Source organism: Cavia porcellus, unplaced genomic scaffold (genome assembly GCF_034190915.1).
Source record: "Cavia porcellus strain 051 isolate PalLab524CR breed Dunkin Hartley unplaced genomic scaffold, mCavPor4.1 scaffold_13, whole genome shotgun sequence".
NCBI classification, from domain to species: Eukaryota; Metazoa; Chordata; class Mammalia; order Rodentia; family Caviidae; genus Cavia; species Cavia porcellus.
In genome coordinates this window covers 67,555,050-67,573,768 of record NW_026947496.1, presented here as the reverse complement: position 1 = coordinate 67,573,768, position 18,719 = coordinate 67,555,050, and the positions used below count along the sequence as shown (strand labels likewise).

Sequence of the window (18,719 nt, the reverse complement as noted above, 5' to 3'; positions counted from 1 at the left end):
AAAGATATCCAACCTAGACTGACGTACCCTGCAAAACTATCCTTCAAAATGGATGGAGAAATAAGATACTTCCATGAAAAAGATCAGCTGAAAAACTTCATGATCACCAAGCCAACCCTGCAAAGAATACTGAAAGACAGCATAGATACATTTAGGGGAAAAAAAACCACTAAACAAAGCAGACAATTAAACAGAACAGAAAGATAAAGATGCAAAAGCAGAAAAATAACATGTCAACAATAAACCAATATATAACAGTTCTAACCATTAATGTAAATGGTCTCAATGCACCAATTAAAAGAAACAGACTGGCAGAATGGATCAAGAAACAAAATCCAACCATATGCTGTCTACAAGAAACCCATCTAACCCAAAAGGATACTCACAGACTGAAAGTCAAAGGATGGAAAACAATACTTCATGCAACAGGAACACCTGCCCCCCCCCCCAAAAAAAAAAGCAGGGGTAGCTATTCTGTTTGCAGACAAAGTGAGCTTCAAGCCAATAATGATCAGAAGGGATAAAGAAGGTCACTACATACTGGTTAGGGGAGAACTCCAAGAGGAAGAAATAACTATCTTAAATATATATGCACAAAACTCCAGAGCACCCAATTATATAAAACAAGTACTAACAAATGAAAACCAAATTAACAGTAACACAGTTCTAACAGGAGATCTTAACACACCATTGACACCAATGGACATATCAACCAGACAGAAAATCACCAAAGAAATAAAACAACTGAATCGCACCTGTGAACAAATGGACTTAATAGACATATACAGAGTATTCCACCCAACAACAGAATACACATTCTTCTCAGCAGTGCATGGGTCATTCTCTAAAATAGACCATATATTAATTCACAGAACACATTTAAATAAATGCAAAAGGTAGAAATTACCCGTTGTATGCTGTCGGACCATAGCACTAGGAAATTAGAAATTAATGATAAAAGATACTGCAAAATTCCCACAAACATATGGAACCTGAATAACACACTCCTGAGTAATCAGTGGGTCACAGAGGAAATTAAAGAAGAAATTAAACAATACCTACAAGAAAATGAAAACACAAATACAGCTTACCGGAATCTGTGGGATGCAATGAAAGCTGTCCTCAGAGGAATATTTATTGTACTGAGTTCACACATCAGAAAAACAGAATGAATACAAATAAATAACCTGATGTTACACCTCAAACATCTAGAAAAAGAAAAGCAAGTCAAGCCCAAAGCCAAAAGAAGAGAAGAAATTATAAAAATCAGAGCAGAAATCAATGCAATAGAGACTAAAAAAAAATCCAAAAAATCAATGAATCAAAGACTTGGTTCTTTGAAAGAATAAATAAAATTGAAGGGCCCCTAGCCAACGTTATTTTAAAAAGGGAAGAAAAAGCTCAAATTCATGCAATAAGGAATGAAAGAGGAGAAATCACTACAGACCCTATAGAAATACAAAAAATCATCAACACCTATTTCGAAAACCTCTACACTCAAAGGTTTGATATCACAGAGGAAATAGATTCCTAGAAGCATACGAAGTACCAAAGCTAGATCATAAAGATGTAAAACTGTTGAATAACCCAATTTCTATTAATGAAATTGAAAATGTAATTGAATCTTTATCCACAAAGAAGAGCCCAGGCCCAGACGGATTCACTGCAGAATTCTACAAGAAATACAAAGAAGACCTAATGCCAACACTCCTCAAACTCTTCAGTGACATTGAAAAGGAAGCAATCCTTCCTAAATCATTCCTAGAAGCAAATATTACTCTAGTACCAAAACCTGAGAAAGACCCAACCGAAAAAGAACTACAAACCAATCTCCCTAATGAACACAGATGCAAAAATTCTCAATAAATTATTGGCAAATAGGATACAGCAAATCATCAAGAATATCATACACCATAACCAAGTGGGATACATCCCAGGCATGCAGGGATGGTTCAATATATGTAAATCAATAAATGTAATATACCATATCAATAGTGCCAAAAGTAAGAATCACATGATCATTTCTATAGATGCAGAAAAAGTTTTTGCTACGATCCAACATTCATTTATGAGAAGAACCTTGCAGAAAATTGGAATAGATGGTCTTTACCTCAATATAATAAAGGCTGTCTATGACAAACCAACAGCCAATATGATACTAAATGGCCAAAAATTGAAGGCCCTTACTTTAAAATCAGGCATAAGACAAGGATGTCCCTTATCACCGCTCCTATTTAATATAGTACTGGAAATACTAGCCAGAGCAATTAAACAAGAGAGAGAAATAAAAGGTGTAAAGATAGGAAAAGAAGAAGTTAAGCTATCATTATTTGCAGATGACGTGATACTCTATATAGAAGAGTATCTGTATAGAAGATCCCCAAAACTCCATTGAAAGACTCCTAGATATAATAAATAAATTCTGTAATTAGCTGGATATAAAATCAATAATCAATAGCATTCCTATATACTAACAACAAAGTCACAGAGAGAGAACTAAGAGAAGTGTCACCCTTCACAGTAACAACCAAAAAAATGAAATATTTAGGAATTACTCTCACAAAAGAAGTGAAATGGAAAATTACAGTACACTGAAAAATGAAATTGAAGATCTCAGAAAATGGGAAGACATCCCTTGCTCATGGAAAAGAAGAATAAATATTGTGAAAATGGCCATTCTCCCAAAAGTTTTATACAGATTCATTCCAATCCCAATAAAAATACCATCAATATGCCTCATAAAACTCGAGAAATCACTCCTAAAATTCATCTGGAGCGAGAAGAGACCTAAAATAGCAAGGACAGTTCTAAGCAGTAAAGGCAAGGCAGGAGGTATCACAAGCCCTGACTTGAAATTATACTACAAAGCAACCGTAGTAAAATCAACATGGTACTGGAACAAAAACAGAGCTGAAGATTAGTGGAATAGGTTAGAAGATACAACCACAACTACAAACACACTCAACCAACTTATCTTCGATAAGGGGCCAAACATGTTCACTGGAAGAACGACAGTCTCTTTAATAAATGGTGCTGGAAAAACTGGCTCTCCGTATGCCGAAAACTAAAACTAGACCCGTGCCTATCACCATGTACTAAAATAAAATCTAAATGGATCAAAGATCTGAATATTAAAACAAACAATGTATTAAGACAAGTTGGATAAAAACCTTGAAGACATAGGAGTAAGAGAATTCGTGAACAGGACTCAAACCACATGGGAAATACTTCCCAGAGTCAATAACTGGGATCACCTCTTTTTAAAAAGTTTCTGCACATCAAAAGAAATCTCCAGCATAGTGAAAAGAAAACCCACAAACCGGGAAAAAATCTTAGTGTACTGCCCCTCAGACAAAGGACTTCTGTCTAAAAGTCAGAACACATTTTGGGTTTTATTACTCCCACAGTTCTTATTACTTTTTTTGAAGAGAAGAAAACTAAATGTGACTAAGCAAAACAGAGTCAATTAGAACAGAAGGGAGAATGTTTTCCTATTAACCTTCTGTCTAAAACATATAAAGAATTAAAAAAAAATCAGACCCCCAAAATTCAAAGAAGTACCAATCCAAAAGTGGGCATCTGAGATGAATAAACAATTCTCAGATGAAGAAATACAAACGACAAATAAATATATGAAAAAATGTTCATCTTCATTGGTCATTAGAGAAATGCAAATTAAAACCACACTGATATTTCATCTCGCGCCTGAAAGAATGGCCAAGATCAAGAAAACCAACAACAACAAATGCTGGAGAGGCTGTGGAGAAAAAGGAACTCTATTGCACTGTTGATGGGAGTGTAGACTAGTGCAACCATTGTGGAGGTCAGTCTGGAGATTTCTCAGAAAGCTGGGTGAAAGCCCCATTTGACCCAGCTTTTCTACTTCTAGGCATATTCCCAGAAGAACTGAAAGCATCATACTGCAGTGATATATGTGCACCCATGTTTATAGCAGCACAATTTGTAATAGCCAGATCTTGAAAACAATCTAAGTGTCCATCACCTGAAGAATGGATAAAAAAGTTTTGGTATTTTTATACAATGGAGTACTACTCAGCTATAAGGAATGATTACATTGAGACATTTATAAATAAATGGACGCAGCTTGAGACCATAATCATAAGTGAAATAAATCAAACTCACATGTATAAATACCGACTAGTTTCCCTAGTGTAAGAAATGATAAGAAAACATAAAAGTAAGTGGTAATTATGATTCCTAATCATATTGGTTTGAAGCCGTGTAATGTTTTCCCTCATTAATTGTGATGGTTTTTAACCTCGGTTGTTAGATTTTAGTATCTGTGATAGTACGAATAGCTATTTTGAAGAAAACAACACAACATAAAAGCTAGTGCTGATTTAATATCGTCTTGTTTTGAAGTCCCATCAAGCTGTGGTACATCTGTTTCCACTGGTTTTAACATGATGTATCTTACTATATTTCACTATATGCTATACTATATTTCACTATATTTTTTGTAGGCAAAGAGATAATATAGAAACCGTTGTTCGTTTTCTATTAGCTGGTTCTAAATACCCTGTAATTCTTTCATTCTCTTGAATGGCTTCACACTGTCTTGATATGCTTGATGCTATAGCATACGAAGTTACACTCAAATAATTCAAGGAAAGAGGCATTATGGCGACTACTATTATATTAGATTATCTGGTGATGAAACATGATGCTTAAATTGTTTGGTTCTGACGTGCATTGTTCTGTTACAATGTCCTCTTTTATCTCAAACTCCCCCCTTTTTAAAAATTAATCTATTTTCTCTCATTTTTTTATTTAAGGGAAAACTAAATTAAAAAATAGCAGGACATATTATAGTAACTTTTTTGTTTTCCTATTAACCTGATTTGAACCCCAGTATTGCTCTCCCCATCTTATTCTATATTCCATTTTGTTTGATAGTATCAAGTTTGAGGGTATAGGCAACCACTTTGAAGGCAATAAGATATGCTATGATGCCCATTATGGTTTGATTATTATCTTTTTTTGAAGTCCTGTAAGGTCTCCAATGTAGGTTTTATTGGTCTTGTTCTGTACTGTTTTGATCAATTCTGTTATACCTGATGATATAGGCAACGCAGTTTAAAAATAGCAAGAGGCACAATGGTAACCACTTTTGATCACCTGGTATTCTATTTTTGCGTCATGTACTATGCCCACCCTTCTGTTCTAATTGACTCTGTTTTGCTTAGTCACGTTTGGTTTTCTTCTCTTCAAAAAACAGTAATAAGAACTGTGGGAGTAATAAAACCCAAAATGTGTAATTGTTATTGTAAAAAAGAGAGGAAAGGAAGGTGGACTAAGGATATAACCGCAGGTATGTTTGAATGTGTTGGATGGAAAACCATATTACTGAGCTTTTGTTGGATCATTGAACGGACTTGTCTCCAATATCACTGTATGACTGTCCACTTTGTATGTTATAATTTTATAATTTGGACAACTGTTTCTAGGAAGACAATAGGTAACCTATTAACTAGTGATTTCTTACTGTATGTTTTTTTCTTGAAATTCTGTATTATTTGTACCCTTTTACTGCTTTGTTTATGTCCTTTCTTTTTTTTTTTCTTTAAATAAAAAAATAGCTCTTGTTTTCAGCCTCTCTTTCCTAGATATTTATTTTTTCACCTGCATTGCCCTGTGTAAAACATCCCTCTCCCTCTTTGCTCTGTATGCTTTTAGGGAAACAAATAGTATCTTAGGTTGGTGCCAGAACGTAGAGTGGTTGAAACAATTTTTAAATAGTATTTTGTGGATGGCAAAGAAGATGTTACTGCTGTTTCTAAGAATAAGTCTGGTTCTAATGCCCTATAAACTTTGAGATAGAGGACAGTTTGTCTGAACTTTTGTATCTCAGTTTCCTTCTCCATAAAATAGGGACAATAATCTACTCACCTACATTTTGTAAGGATTAACTAAGACAATGCTGCGAAGAAGAGCTTTTCCCAGTCCCTTAATCACATCTCATAGCCCGGAAGTGGCAAGTGGCTGCTGCCTCCTACTCCCAGTGTCCCCCTCCCAAAGTAGCTGTGTAGGGGCTGGGGATTTAGCTCAATGGTATAAGTGCCTGCTTGGCAAGCACACGTGGTGAGTTCAAGCCCCCATACAAAAAAAAAAGGAGTAAACAAAGTAGGCTGATAGTAATTGGTTTATTTTGAGAAGAAGGAGTTAAATGCAAAATCTTGTGATAGCCTTGAGAAGTGCGATTGTTTGGAAACATGTTAGAACTTCATTCATTTGCTCATTCATTCTTCTCCATACCACCAGTACACTTTAAGACCTGGTTAGCGGAGTCAGCAGGCAAGGAGAATCTGGATCCCAGGCATGTGCCTTGCTCCTGGAAAGGATAAGGGCCCTAAATGTTTTTTCCTAAAATCTGGAGTTTCAGAGTGCTTTCTGGAGGTAGTATGTCCAGAGGCTCCTCCCTCACTCCTCAGCAGGTGCCCTCTTTTACTTATGCAAAATACTTGAATCTACTGAGCAAGTACTTGACCAAACACAAATATATGTTATCTGCTAGTTATGTGGGTGCCCACCCCTGAAGCCATCTGTGCCACTTTGCCCCATCACTTAAAACTCACAGCTGAGTGATTGCAATGTGGCTACCTCTGCCTCCTGTCCCATGTTCTCTGGCTCTGCCTGCCCATTTCCTGCCTTGGACTGCATCCCTCTGGCATCTCTGAGTGTGTTCTACTTAGCATATGCTCTGAGAAAATACAGGGTTCAACAGCCCAACAATTCGGGGCCATATCTCATTATTAGAGGCAATTGCACTAAAAACAGAAATAAGATAAAATAAAATCCTTTTAACCTCTGTTTAACTTGATGTCCTCTCAACTTATTTAGTTGTAGGTGCTTTGTCACCCCTCCTTCCTGTCCCAGGGAACTGAACCCCTCTTGGAGAATGCTGCTGTGGTGTGTGGATAACCTGCTGCCCATTTGCTTATAGTTAATTGAGCCCAAAGGTTGGTCAATGAGCACATCACTATGGCAATGCACTGTGTGCCATTTCAAGAGGAGGTGGTACACACATAGCTCATCTCCAGAATGAGTGCTGAATAAAGAGAGCAAAGGGCATGTAGGCCAAGCCTTGCATGTATGTGTGTATATATGCTGGACAAATACCCAGTTCCTCAAATGGTAGGAGGATCTGCCTATAGGGAGTGGGACTGGACATCTGGGAGAGGTGGAAACAAACTTTTCTGTATATCTCCTGGGGCACAAAGAACTTTCTAATGTTTTAAACAACAGGAGGCTCCTATCACTTCTTGAGTTACTCCACAGCTCTGTACTCATGGCCCAGACCCTGCCCTCTGCTGCTCCACTCCTCAGCCTCTCCTTTCCCAACAAAGCCACTGCCACTTTTTTGTGCCACTTCCACCCTACATCTTTCTCCATGACGGTACAGGGCCAGAGGGGACTTGATTATTGGTGCTGCTTTTCTTTGCCACCTCTTAGACCGCTCAGAGAGCACATTGGCCCTGGATGTAGGACTACCTCTCAGCTTTACTCTTGCCTCTCTCAGCTGTGAGATCTTGGGTCCTTGGGAGGCAGTGACACTGTGTGGGGAGACCAGTAACTTCAGGGTTAAAGATGAAACTTGAAATCTTTACTGGCCCTGTGCCCTGGGAAACTTAGTGTTGTAGCTTTCCTTTTCTGTGCAGTGGAGGATAATGTGCCTTAGCTCACAGGGCTTGGGCACATTACTCTTCTAGAATACCTGACATGAGTCTGGCATCTAGTAAGTGTTTAGGGCATGAGTGCTATTTTCTCTTGTCTTCCTGTTTTCCCCCGTGGCTACCAACCTGCCATTCTCATGGGTCCTGAAGTCTTTAAGTTTCAGAGGAGAGAACACAAAGCCTGAAGTCAAACTTTCGCCCCTGGCTCTAACCCTTGAGAGATGCTGAGCCCTTAGGGTTTTTGAGTTCCCAGCTTTTAATACAGAACCTAAATCTCTGTGCATAAGAGCTTTGATCATCAAACCACCATGGATGCAAAGGGTTTGCATTGAGTGCAGATTCTCTCTCACCCTCTAACTGCCTTCTGTGAATTTTTGGAAGATGAGGAAAATAATGTCTTCCATATGCTCAAGTGAAGATGATGTAGCACTATGCAAGGTAGAATAAAGAAGTTTCACCATTAGCAGAATGACACTGAGACAAGATGATAATGACCCTGGGCCTCGTTTACCACATCTGAAGTATGAAAGCAGTAAAGCCCCACCCTGTAAACTAGTCGCAAAGATTATAAGAGGCAAGTCAAGTGGAAGATCTTTGTAAGCTGTGAAACTCCACGACTGTCAGCTGCACCCATGGCTAACTTGCCTGTTTGTTGTTACAGCGGAGGGTGCAAGACGTCATCAGCCCGATCGTGTTTGAAGCTGCCTACAACCTCGGAACACATGTGACTGGCGAGGAAGAGAGGGAGCTCCCTGCTCTGACACCAGTTCTACGCTGGAAGAAGGGACAAAAGATTGCCCAAAAGAATCAGGTGAGAACCTAAAAGCTGTCGTCTAGGGTTCGAGGCAGCCGGTACACATGGCAGAAATAACAATCCAGAGTAAAGGCCCAGCACTCACCTGACCTACAAAATGAAGAAATGATTTATTTTCATTTGTCTTAAATACCACAGGACCATTCTCAGGTTGGTAGGGATACTAGAAATTATAATTCTTTTTGGTCCTAAACTTATCTTCTGTTCCTGAACTGTTTCCAGAGCTTCCTCAATAATTGTATTGGAGGAGTGAGGGAAGCAAAAAATGAAAAGCTGTAGCTTCCCGAGTTGGTGGTTGAGTTAATTATACCTGACCCAAGTGTCCCTGGAAGCCAGACCACCCAGGCAGGTGTAGGTGGAACCTGTCCTGCTCCACATTCAGTGTATCCTGTATATGTTGATGTGTAGGAGCTTTTGAATGATGTCGGCTACAGGGCATGTAAGGTAGGAGGAATGAGCCTGTGGGCCAATTCTGTGCTGCAGCAGTGCTGACTTGTCTGCCCTGAGCCATCTATGAGATGTGCAATGCTCAGATCAGGAAACACTGCTTTTTGACTTTACCAGACTTTGGCAAGGTAGGGGCAAAGTTGTAGAACCATCTGCTGGCCCCAACGCCATGGTTCTTCAGCCTGCTGTAAACAGAGAGAAAAACTAGCAAATCAGTGACCTTCAGAAAAGAGATGTAAGTAGAGCCACAGGGAAAGGTTTGGAATTAGAAATGTCCTTTCAGGTATTTAAATAGGTAGTGAGGTTTTAGCAAGGCATCTCTGTTTTCTCCCAAACTGTCCCCCACTGCCTTTTCTTGGGTTCCCTAGAAATAGAGCCTGAGATGGGGAGTTGTGAGCACATGGACTTATGAGGCCATGCTCTGGGTAAAGTATATAAAGGAAGGGTAAGGGATATAATCTCACTGTGGAATATAATCTCACTGAACAGGGATATAATCTCACTGGGGAACACTGGACCATAAATGATAGCAGGCTTGTCCTCTTCTTGAGGCCTGGAAGCTGGTCCCTGTATCCCCATATTGGTTCGCTGTTAGCTGTCTATGGGTGAAGTAAAGGAGGGTGTACAGCCCTCCTTGAAGGAAGGTTCCTTAAGTGGAGGATCATTCTCTGGAGAGGAGGCAGATGGGCCTGCCCCCACACACACTGACTGGGGAAAGACAGCTGGAAGTACCTTGTAGACACAAGCTGGAAGATACTGTCTTTGTGATGCTGCTTTTGACTTAAACATCAGCTTTTTTTCTTAAGGAGCTTAATTTTGTTTTTTATTATATTTTTATTAGTATGTCATGGTTACATTTATCATAAGGAGTTGATAAGTACACATAAAATACCTTAATTTTTTTTTTACATCCACTTTCCTTCTCTTTTTGGTGCCCTTTCAAAGCACAGAACAGTCCTCCTGGGAAAGTGGTCTGCAAGCCCTTTAGGCCTCTGATACCTTGGAGCAGGTTCTGGTGGAGTGAGGGAAGATGTGGGAGGACGCAGGCTGTGTCTCACTGGCTTGGACAGAGTGGAGGGGCTGGCTTCCTGTCTGTTGTGGAATCAGGGAAACTTTAGCCTGAGCCAGGCAGCAGTTACAGAGGGGACTAAGAATGAGAAGTACGATAAAAACATGGTGGTAGAAATAACGATCCAGAGTAAAGGCCAGCACTCACCTGATCTACACAATGAAGAAATGATATATTTGGTGATGTTTGGTGACATTTGATATATGGAAGAGATGGCCTTCCACTGTACCTGCTGCAAGTATGCAGACTTTACAAGTAGCCCAGACAGGCAGTTGAGTAATTTGTTTTCAAAGAGTTGAACCACTGCACCAGGTAGTGTGGTAGTTTTCTGTCATAAGAGGTAGATTTTCCCTCCTGCCATCCACACACACTGGTCCATAGACGTTCTAATTAGGAGTATTACCATGTCCTTAAATATGAATGGATAATCAAGGGAAATGGAGATCAGAGGAAATTGACACATGGCAAGAAAAATCTATAAAAACTAAGGAAATAGAATAATTGAAAGAAAAATTTATAGGGACTAAAATAGATTATAAATTTTGTAAAAAGAAATCCTTAAAGTCCATGCAAGAAGTGCAAGGAAACTGAAGAATGTATTTCATTCATTAATGCATAAATGGAACTCTGCTTTAAGGAAAGAGTCAGAAAAAAAGGAGAGACTCCTGAAAATAAAAAATGTGATTGCAGAGCCAAATTTCTGCTAGAAGGATTAGAAGATAATGTGAGAAATCTCCCTCTAAGAAGAGCTAAAAGACAAGTAGAAGAAAAAGAAAGCTAGTGGATAATTTATAAGGTTCTATAGCCAAGTAATAAACCTATGAGAAAAAGGGAAAAGACAAACAGTGAAGAAAGTTTGAGAGGTAATAGATAAATTCCCCTATCTCATTAATTATGAGATAGTATTTTTTAAGGCCTACTAATGAACAGGCAAGATAAACCCAAATTATTATACACACATGATTTTGAGTTATTACTGCTTCCAAGAGTAAAGAAAAATTCTAAACATTTCCAGGACAGGAAGTGCAGGATGGTGATAGTGGGGAAATATGTCAGCTTACAACAGGATGACAGGTGGACTGATTATCCACTGGACTCTTCATTAGCAAGATCAGAAGCTAGACTTAGATGAGCTAAGGGCTTCAGAGTTCCAAGGGAAAGTGATTTTGAAACTAAAATTTTATTTTTAACCTACCAATCAAATGTGAGGTAAATAATTTAAGTCACTTTTCAGAGAAGCAAGGACCTGAAATGTTTACCTCCCTAGGAATCCTTCCAGGGGCGTAAGCTGAGATGCACTCCAACAAAACAAGGGTGACAGCGGGAAGGAACAAGGTGTAGGATCCAAGAAACTGTGGCATGAAGTCCCAGAAATGTAATGAGAAGAAATCCCAGAATGATCACTGTGGAAATCTAAAATATTTATCCAGTGAAGAACGGGGTATCAATGAACTAGCAGCAAAATGAAGCTAAGTAATAGATAGAATGATGAGGAAGCGGCAAGTATTCATAATACAGTATATTTTAAGTATTTGTATTCTATGAATAAGAAAAAAATAAAGGCAGTCAAAATTTCTGAAATCAAAAGTTTGAGCCCAGCCTGGGGAATTTAGAGATGCTGTCTGAAAAAAAAAAAAAAAAAGAATTAAAAGGCGTAGGGATATAACTCAATGCAAAGGTGGTAAGTTCAATCTTCAGTACACAAAACAAAACAAGGGGGATAGAGATTTAGCTCAGTGACCTAAGTGCCTGCCTGGCAAGCAGGAGGCCGCAAGTTGGAGCCCTGGTACCAAAAAACCTCAAAGCAAAACATTTTTAGAAAAATAAAAATAAGATTACTTTCTCATGGTTCAAATATAAGGCAAATTAAAATGTAGGATTTTGAAATAGAAGAGCATAAGAAAGAAAAAGACCTTAATAGAAGGACATTATCCTTGAAGCAGAAGTTAAGTATTTTTGGATTTTAATTTTGTCTCAATGTATAGAGAAGAATAAATAAATATGATAGTTGTCTTGGTTCTACTATGACAAATAATCAAGTAGCCATAATAAATTATTACTTTTAATGGTTTTCATTCTTTACAATGAAACCAAAACAGAGGTATGGTGATAGTATAAAATATGTCATCAGATTTGACTGTGTCAAGGTCAAAGAAGAATGATAGCAGTTTCCTTAATGCCTCAGTCTCTCAAATTGCTGAGTCAATACTCTAAAACTTGATGACACAAGAAATAGCTATTTATTACTTAAAGTTGCAGAGGTCAGCCATAGAATAATACTTCTTAAAATGAACCAACAATCTCACCCTCTCTTGGGATCTTGTGAGAAATGACAATTATTGGGCCACCCAAAGCCACCAAGTCAGAAATTCATAGGGTAGGTCCTAGCAGTTTGTTTTAACAAGCCCTAGTGATTTCAGTGGAGTTAAAGTTTGGAAACTGCTGCAGTAGATAGGTAGCTAGCAGCTGTAATTTGCCTGACAAAATTAGGAAGGAGAAAGGGAGGGGGGGGGTCATTGTGTAAGCAGATAAATTCTTGTCTCTCAAGGCAGAAATTCAGTAAGATGATGTCTAAATGTGGTAAGTCAAGTAGTCATTGTTCATCATGTTTTCTAGAGATATGGAAATAATCATCAAAGAAACATAAACACACATGTGTAAAGTGGCTTCCCTCTGAGAGGAACTCAGAATGGGAGGTGTGTGTGGGAGTTGGGGGGCTTAAACTGTGTGATTGTTTGGTATAAATTAAAAGAAAAGAAAAATATTGGTGTTAGATTGGGAAAATTGTTCAGCAGCCTAAGAAAAATTCTGGGAGAGCAGTTCTTGCTGACTCTCCTTTTCCTGATTATGAAAAAAAGGGAAGATAATTTAATAATATTCCTCCATGTGTCCTCCAGATGTTGGCTTGGTTTGAGAGGAAGAATTGAGAGCTAGGTCCACTCCAGGAAGCAAAGCTTGTTTAAACCAGAACTCAAGGGTCAGTTATCCACCACAAGCCCAGTCAGTACACGGATCCTTCTTCTTTGGTCCAGCTCTTTTGCCAGCCACTCCTTCATTTGTCTTCTAGTCCAGGTCACTTGCCTGAAAACCACCCCTACTGGCTTCGTTTTGATGAGGTCCACAAGCTCGTGCGTAATGGATGGGGCTGCTGCTTCTCCAGTGTTGTCCAGTAGCACCCCTGGACGGCGTTCCCTCTGCCTGCAAATTTACCAAGCTTTTTCCTCCATAGGCCCTTCGCACATGCCTATTGGTACCTCTTCTGTAAAGCTCTCCTTCTGTAAAGCTCTCCTTTTATAGTGGGAAATTTTTATTTTTTAGGTTTCAACCTAAATGTTTTGCCCCAGAGAACTATCCCTCTTTTACTCTGTTCTTTGCCTTAGCTGCTACTAGATTCCCTTGTGACACGAGTAAATTCATTATTTTTCCAGTTGTTTCCCCCTCCCTCGAGCTCTCTCTCTCCTCCTTTTCCTCTTCCCTCTCCTCCTTCCTTTCCCTCTCCCTTTGCTCTTTCTCCCTCTGCCTCTATTTCTCCTTCTCTTTCTCTTCCTCCTTTTTCTCTCTTTCTCCTTGCCCTCACCACCTCTCTCTTTCTCTTTTTCTCTCTTTCACAGGCCAGGGAAGAGTCAATGCCTATTTTTATCTTATTTGCTATTATTCCCAGTGCCTACCATAGTAAGTGGCCATAACAGGTGCTCAGTAAATATATCTCTTAGCCTTTTTGAAAGAATACAAACCTGGATCATTTTTGCAAAAGTTGGACATTGTATAAGAAATTGCTGTTCACTACAGGTTCAGAAAAGATACATCATTTTTAAAAATGTACTCCACACTCCCTCTGGCAGGCTGAGATAGGAGAATTGCAAAGATATATCATTGCAAGACACTAAATTACCAGCCAAAGTAAATTACCTGGGTAATTTAGTGACTTAGCAAAACCCTGACTCAGAAGAGAAAAAATGGGTTGGGGAGGGGTGGGGCAGGGCAAGGGGCTGGTAATGTTCAGTGTAAAATTCTTGAGTTTAATTCTTACCATTATAAAAAAGAGAAACAGCCCCTCTTGTCTTCTGAGATGATCTAGGAAATAGCAACTTTTAAAAATGAAACCTGAGATCAAAAGATCCCAGGGTGAAAATCATGGAGTCAGATTTCCAGCCTTAGGAGGTAGAACATCCTTACGTGGTTGATACTAAAAGTTGGGGGTAGAATGAAGTGTGGCCCATAATAGTTTATCTGGTCTCACATAGCTTTCAGAAGTGTATTGGTCTAGTCCCAGGTGGAGCAGGTCCTCTGTTTTAGCCTGCTTGCTCTAACAAGCTACCTGAAATAGAGTAATTTATAAAGAACAGAAGTTTACTTAGCTCATAATTCTAGAGGCCGAGAAAGTCTCAAGAGCAAAGTGCTGGCATCTGCTCAGCATCTGGTGAGGGCCTTCTTGCTGTATCTCAGCATGGTGGAGGACATAACATGGCAAGATAGAACAAGTCTGCATCAATCTGAAGCCCTTAGGGAGTTAGCGATTCCATCAAGGAGGTCCTGATGCTTGGTATCTAATCTTTATAACCTCTCAAGGCTCTGCCTACACATACTTTAGCATGACTTTATGGATTAAATTTTATGTGTTAGCTTTCCTGTTACTGTAACAAGGACCAGAGATTAATTACCTGCTTCACAGTTTGAAAGGTTTCTGTCCATGAGCAATTAGCCCTGTTGCTTTGGGCCTGTGGTAGAGGCACCATACATCACGGTGACAGCATGTGGGAGCAAAAAAAGAAAAGAAAGAGGGGCCTGGTTCTCATTGTTCCTTTCTAGGATGCACCCCTCCCTGCATGACCTGACTCCCTCCAACTGTGTCCCACCTCACTGCTTCCAGTAAAAGCTGGGGTCAAGCTTTTAAATCAGGGGTCCTTGGGGGGTCACTTATCCAAACTATGACAGCTTCTAGTACATAGGCTGGCTGAGCAGTCAGTTATCACAGGAGTTGAGCTGGTTCACCTGAAGGGTATTTTTGAGCAAAGGGGGCAGTTCTACAGACTTCAAGCCATGGGATAAAGCAAAAGATGCCAGAAGAAAAGAGCTTATCATTTCTAAACTTTTCCCGAGTCATGAAGCAAAATTGGTGCAGTATTTGTGTTGAGAGGGAGATGAAAAGAGCTTTTTTCCCTACCTTAATTACAAAACCTAAGAGGACAATTTGTACAGGCCTTGAGACAGAAGGAATATCATAGCTTCAATTTAACGAAGTACTTGTCTTTCATTTATTCTTGAGGCTGTGATATTCTTGAGAAGCCACAGTGTTTGTATGACCTGATTTGAAATACTAGGCAATGTGCTTTTTCTTTTCCTCATTTTGGCTGAGGCTGAAGTGGAGCTGAAATTCCTGGGACCACCCTGCACTCTGAAATATTTCACAGGAAGGGAAGTGTTGGGTTCTGGAAAAGGAAACCAAATTGGGAGGGATAAACCTCTTATATTTAGGTCATGGCTGCTATACAACTATACAAAAGCTTCTTCATATACTAAACTACACAATGAGGGTTACAGACCTGAATGACCCATGGGTGGGCCTCTGGGAATTTATGCAGGATGATGGGAGGGGAACCAGTAATGTCACTGCTGTCATCCAGGCAGAATGTCATCCAGGCAGAATGCCACACTAGGAGCAGAGAAGTCCTGTGAAGTCCTGTTGCAATCAGGATATGTCTTACTCATTTTAGCTCAAAATAGCCTTGTTTGTTCCCCTTGGGGTGGGATTTGAAAAGCATTTATTTTCATCCAATACAATTGCCCTACTTTTCTCAGTCCTCACCTTAGGACTTCATTGCCATAGAAACCCTATAAAATAGATTCCAGTCCATGTTAATAATTGGGTTTTTTAAAAGTATCACAAAGTCTAAGAAATTATTCTTCCTCTGAAAATGAAAGCTGGAAATAAGAATCATCCTTCCTATTAGATGATAAGGAAAGATTACATTAGATGAGAAGTGCAGATTTGAGTAGGTGAAATGGGTCCCCAAGACCTGAGTACCTGTATAACTTTCTTTCTGAGGCCATTTTCATCCCGGAACAGCCACTGAACTTTTGGTCCCTGAATCATATGTCTGTAAAGTTGCCCTGAATTTCATGGTTATGGCACTCCTAAGACAAGTACAGCCTCTCTGGTCTGGCTCTGAGGGAAATGCAAGTTGAAGTGGATTCATTGCTTTGTCTCGTACCCCACACCTCATCTGTAACTTAAAGAGAATGAAGAACCTAGTGGCCAGATATACTAGGGTAGGATTCATCAAATTACAGCCCACGGTTCAACTTCTGCACTGCTGCTTTTAAAATAAAATTGAGTGGAATGCATCCATGCCCACTCCTTTACATATCGTGTGTGGCTGTTTTGGCTCCATGACAGCAAAGTTGAGTAGCTATGACAGAAACCAAATAGTCCACAGCCCTGAAATACTTATTAACTCTTTTTAACAAGTTAGTCAGCTCAGCTCTAAAGAAGTAGAGTAAGAACTGACAGTAAACTAGAAAAAGAGTTTCCAAAAGAAAGCTGTATTTCCCAAGGAAAACCTGAGGCAGTGACCAGGATGAAGGAGGCGGCAGCAGGAAATCCATCCCATCACACTGAGACTGAGGATGCAACTGTGAGTCTGTCCCTGAGCTCTGGGAAAGCCTGAGGCAGAGACAGTCATCTCCTGAAGTGAGGTGGTAGACCCTTGTTACCAGGGGGGATTAAGGCACATCTGTCTTAATGTGGGATCTGCCTGCATGTACTATCAGGGTTTCCTCAGGAAGCCCACAATCAGGCTTTTTAACTACTCAGCAGGTGGAGAGTAGAAAGCGGAAGGAGTCTGATTTTAGGCTACATTTGAAAACTGTCTGATGGAGGCAGCCAAAGTTGTGTTATTCTGCTTTTTAGGACTGCATATATGAAATCATGCAGTATTTTATTTCTGCTTCTGATTTATTTCACTTACCATCATGCTTTTCAAGTTCATGTTGTTAGAAATGGCAAAATTGGGGGCTGGGGATTTAGCTCAGCAGCATAAGCGGCTGCCTTGAAAGTAGGCAGTCGTTAGTTCGATCCCGGTACTGATTAAAAGGAAAATGACAAAAAAAAAAAAAAAGGCAAAATCTCCTTTTTAAGCTTGAGTAATATTACATTGTGCAAGTTGGGATTGAAAAATATGGTTACTGTTTAAATTTAAAAATTTTTGGTTAGGAGATCCTAAAAAGGCAGCTTGCTAGGGGATCGGGCGGAGAGTCTCTTTGGACAAATCATATTAGATGCTAGAATATGACAACATGGAGAGGGCCAGACGAATGGATAACCATTCTTATTAACCAAGACAGCGCGACTGGAGGGTTTAAAGTCGTGCTGAGACTGCGAAGGCTGGTAACGGGAGGCTACAAATCCCGCACCTTTAATGCGGCGAACTGACCAGTGGACCCAACAGGAAAAGCTGTGTTGGCTTTTGGTGACTGCTGGAAATTGAGACCCGGGACCCCGAGAAGCAGCCAGGACTGCCCCGCTGCACCAGAGGGGATTTTGAAAGGCTCTGGAGCTCCGAAGCCGAACGCTGTGCAGTTTTCTGACCATTCCACGCTGTGCCGGGAGCGCAGTGAGAGCAAGCAGCATGGTGTGCAGTAGACTCAAGAGGAAGATCTGCACCGAGCCCTGGTGAGTACTGGGGACTGGGTCCCGCGGCTGCTGGGGTTGGCCAGAGAACATCTTAGAACTGGGCAGAGCCCGCCACCACGGGGACATCAATAACACAGAGAGTCTGGCGGAAGACATCTTAGAGTTCGGCAGAACCTTCACTCAGTGACATCACTGAGTCGCCTCTGTAGAGAGGTCTGGTGGAGGACATCTTGAAATTGGGCAGAGCCTGACGCTGTGTTGGCTTCAGCATCATACAGAGAACTAATGGAAGACATCTTGGAATTGGGCAGACCCGCTGTCCTGGTGCTCCAGGCACAGAGAGGTCTGGAAGAGAACAGCTGGGATTTGGGCAGAACCCTGTGCCACAGTGACCTTAATTAGCTGCTTCTGGCACAGAGAGAACTGACAGGATCTGCTGGGGCTGAACCAAGCCTCTGCTTGGGTCCCAATAAGCACATACAAAATAGGCGCAACTCTGTGACATCCAGAAAGTACAGCCTAATTCACGGATTGACTGGCACAGAGGCTGGAAGCTAGCCTGCACCGTCCCTGCATCCCAGCCTACCCCAGATAACAGCAAATTGGGGAGGACAGCAAAAACTCAAGCCAGCATGCTTCTGAAAGGCCCTAAGCAATACAGAGAGGGCCAGAGACCTCCAGGACACTCCAGTCTGAAAGAATCCAGAAACATGACAAGAGATAAAATTAAAAAAAAATCTCCAGCTGCCCAACATGAGAAAATAAGCCCAGAAGTAAACACTGAAGAGAACAAGCACAGTAACCATCCAATACTGGACACAGCATCAGCCAAAATTAAAAAATACCTTCATGATCTCATAGATGAATTTAAAGCTGTACTCCTGGATCCAAGTGAGGCAAGATATAAAGAGATTAATTAAAGAAATGACAAGCCCCGCCCAAGAGAACACAGATGGAAGAACTGAGGAAATCAGAAAAGAAAGAGAAACTTCTGAAAAAGAATTTAAACATAACTTGGAATACATGAAACAGATCCAAAGAGATTACCAGGAAACTAAAAAC

At 40.2% G+C, this 18,719-nt stretch overlaps 1 protein-coding gene across 1 annotated transcript in view; it reads left to right on the top strand.

The window, feature by feature from the left end:
- Itga9 (integrin subunit alpha 9) overlaps window positions 1-18,719 on the top strand; it is a 410,762-nt gene that overhangs the window by 188,413 nt on the left and 203,630 nt on the right. The window contains exon 16 of the mRNA XM_063260331.1: window positions 8,356-8,505. Coding sequence (XP_063116401.1) covers window positions 8,356-8,505 — 150 coding nt within the window. The remainder of the gene's footprint in view (window positions 1-8,355; window positions 8,506-18,719) is intronic.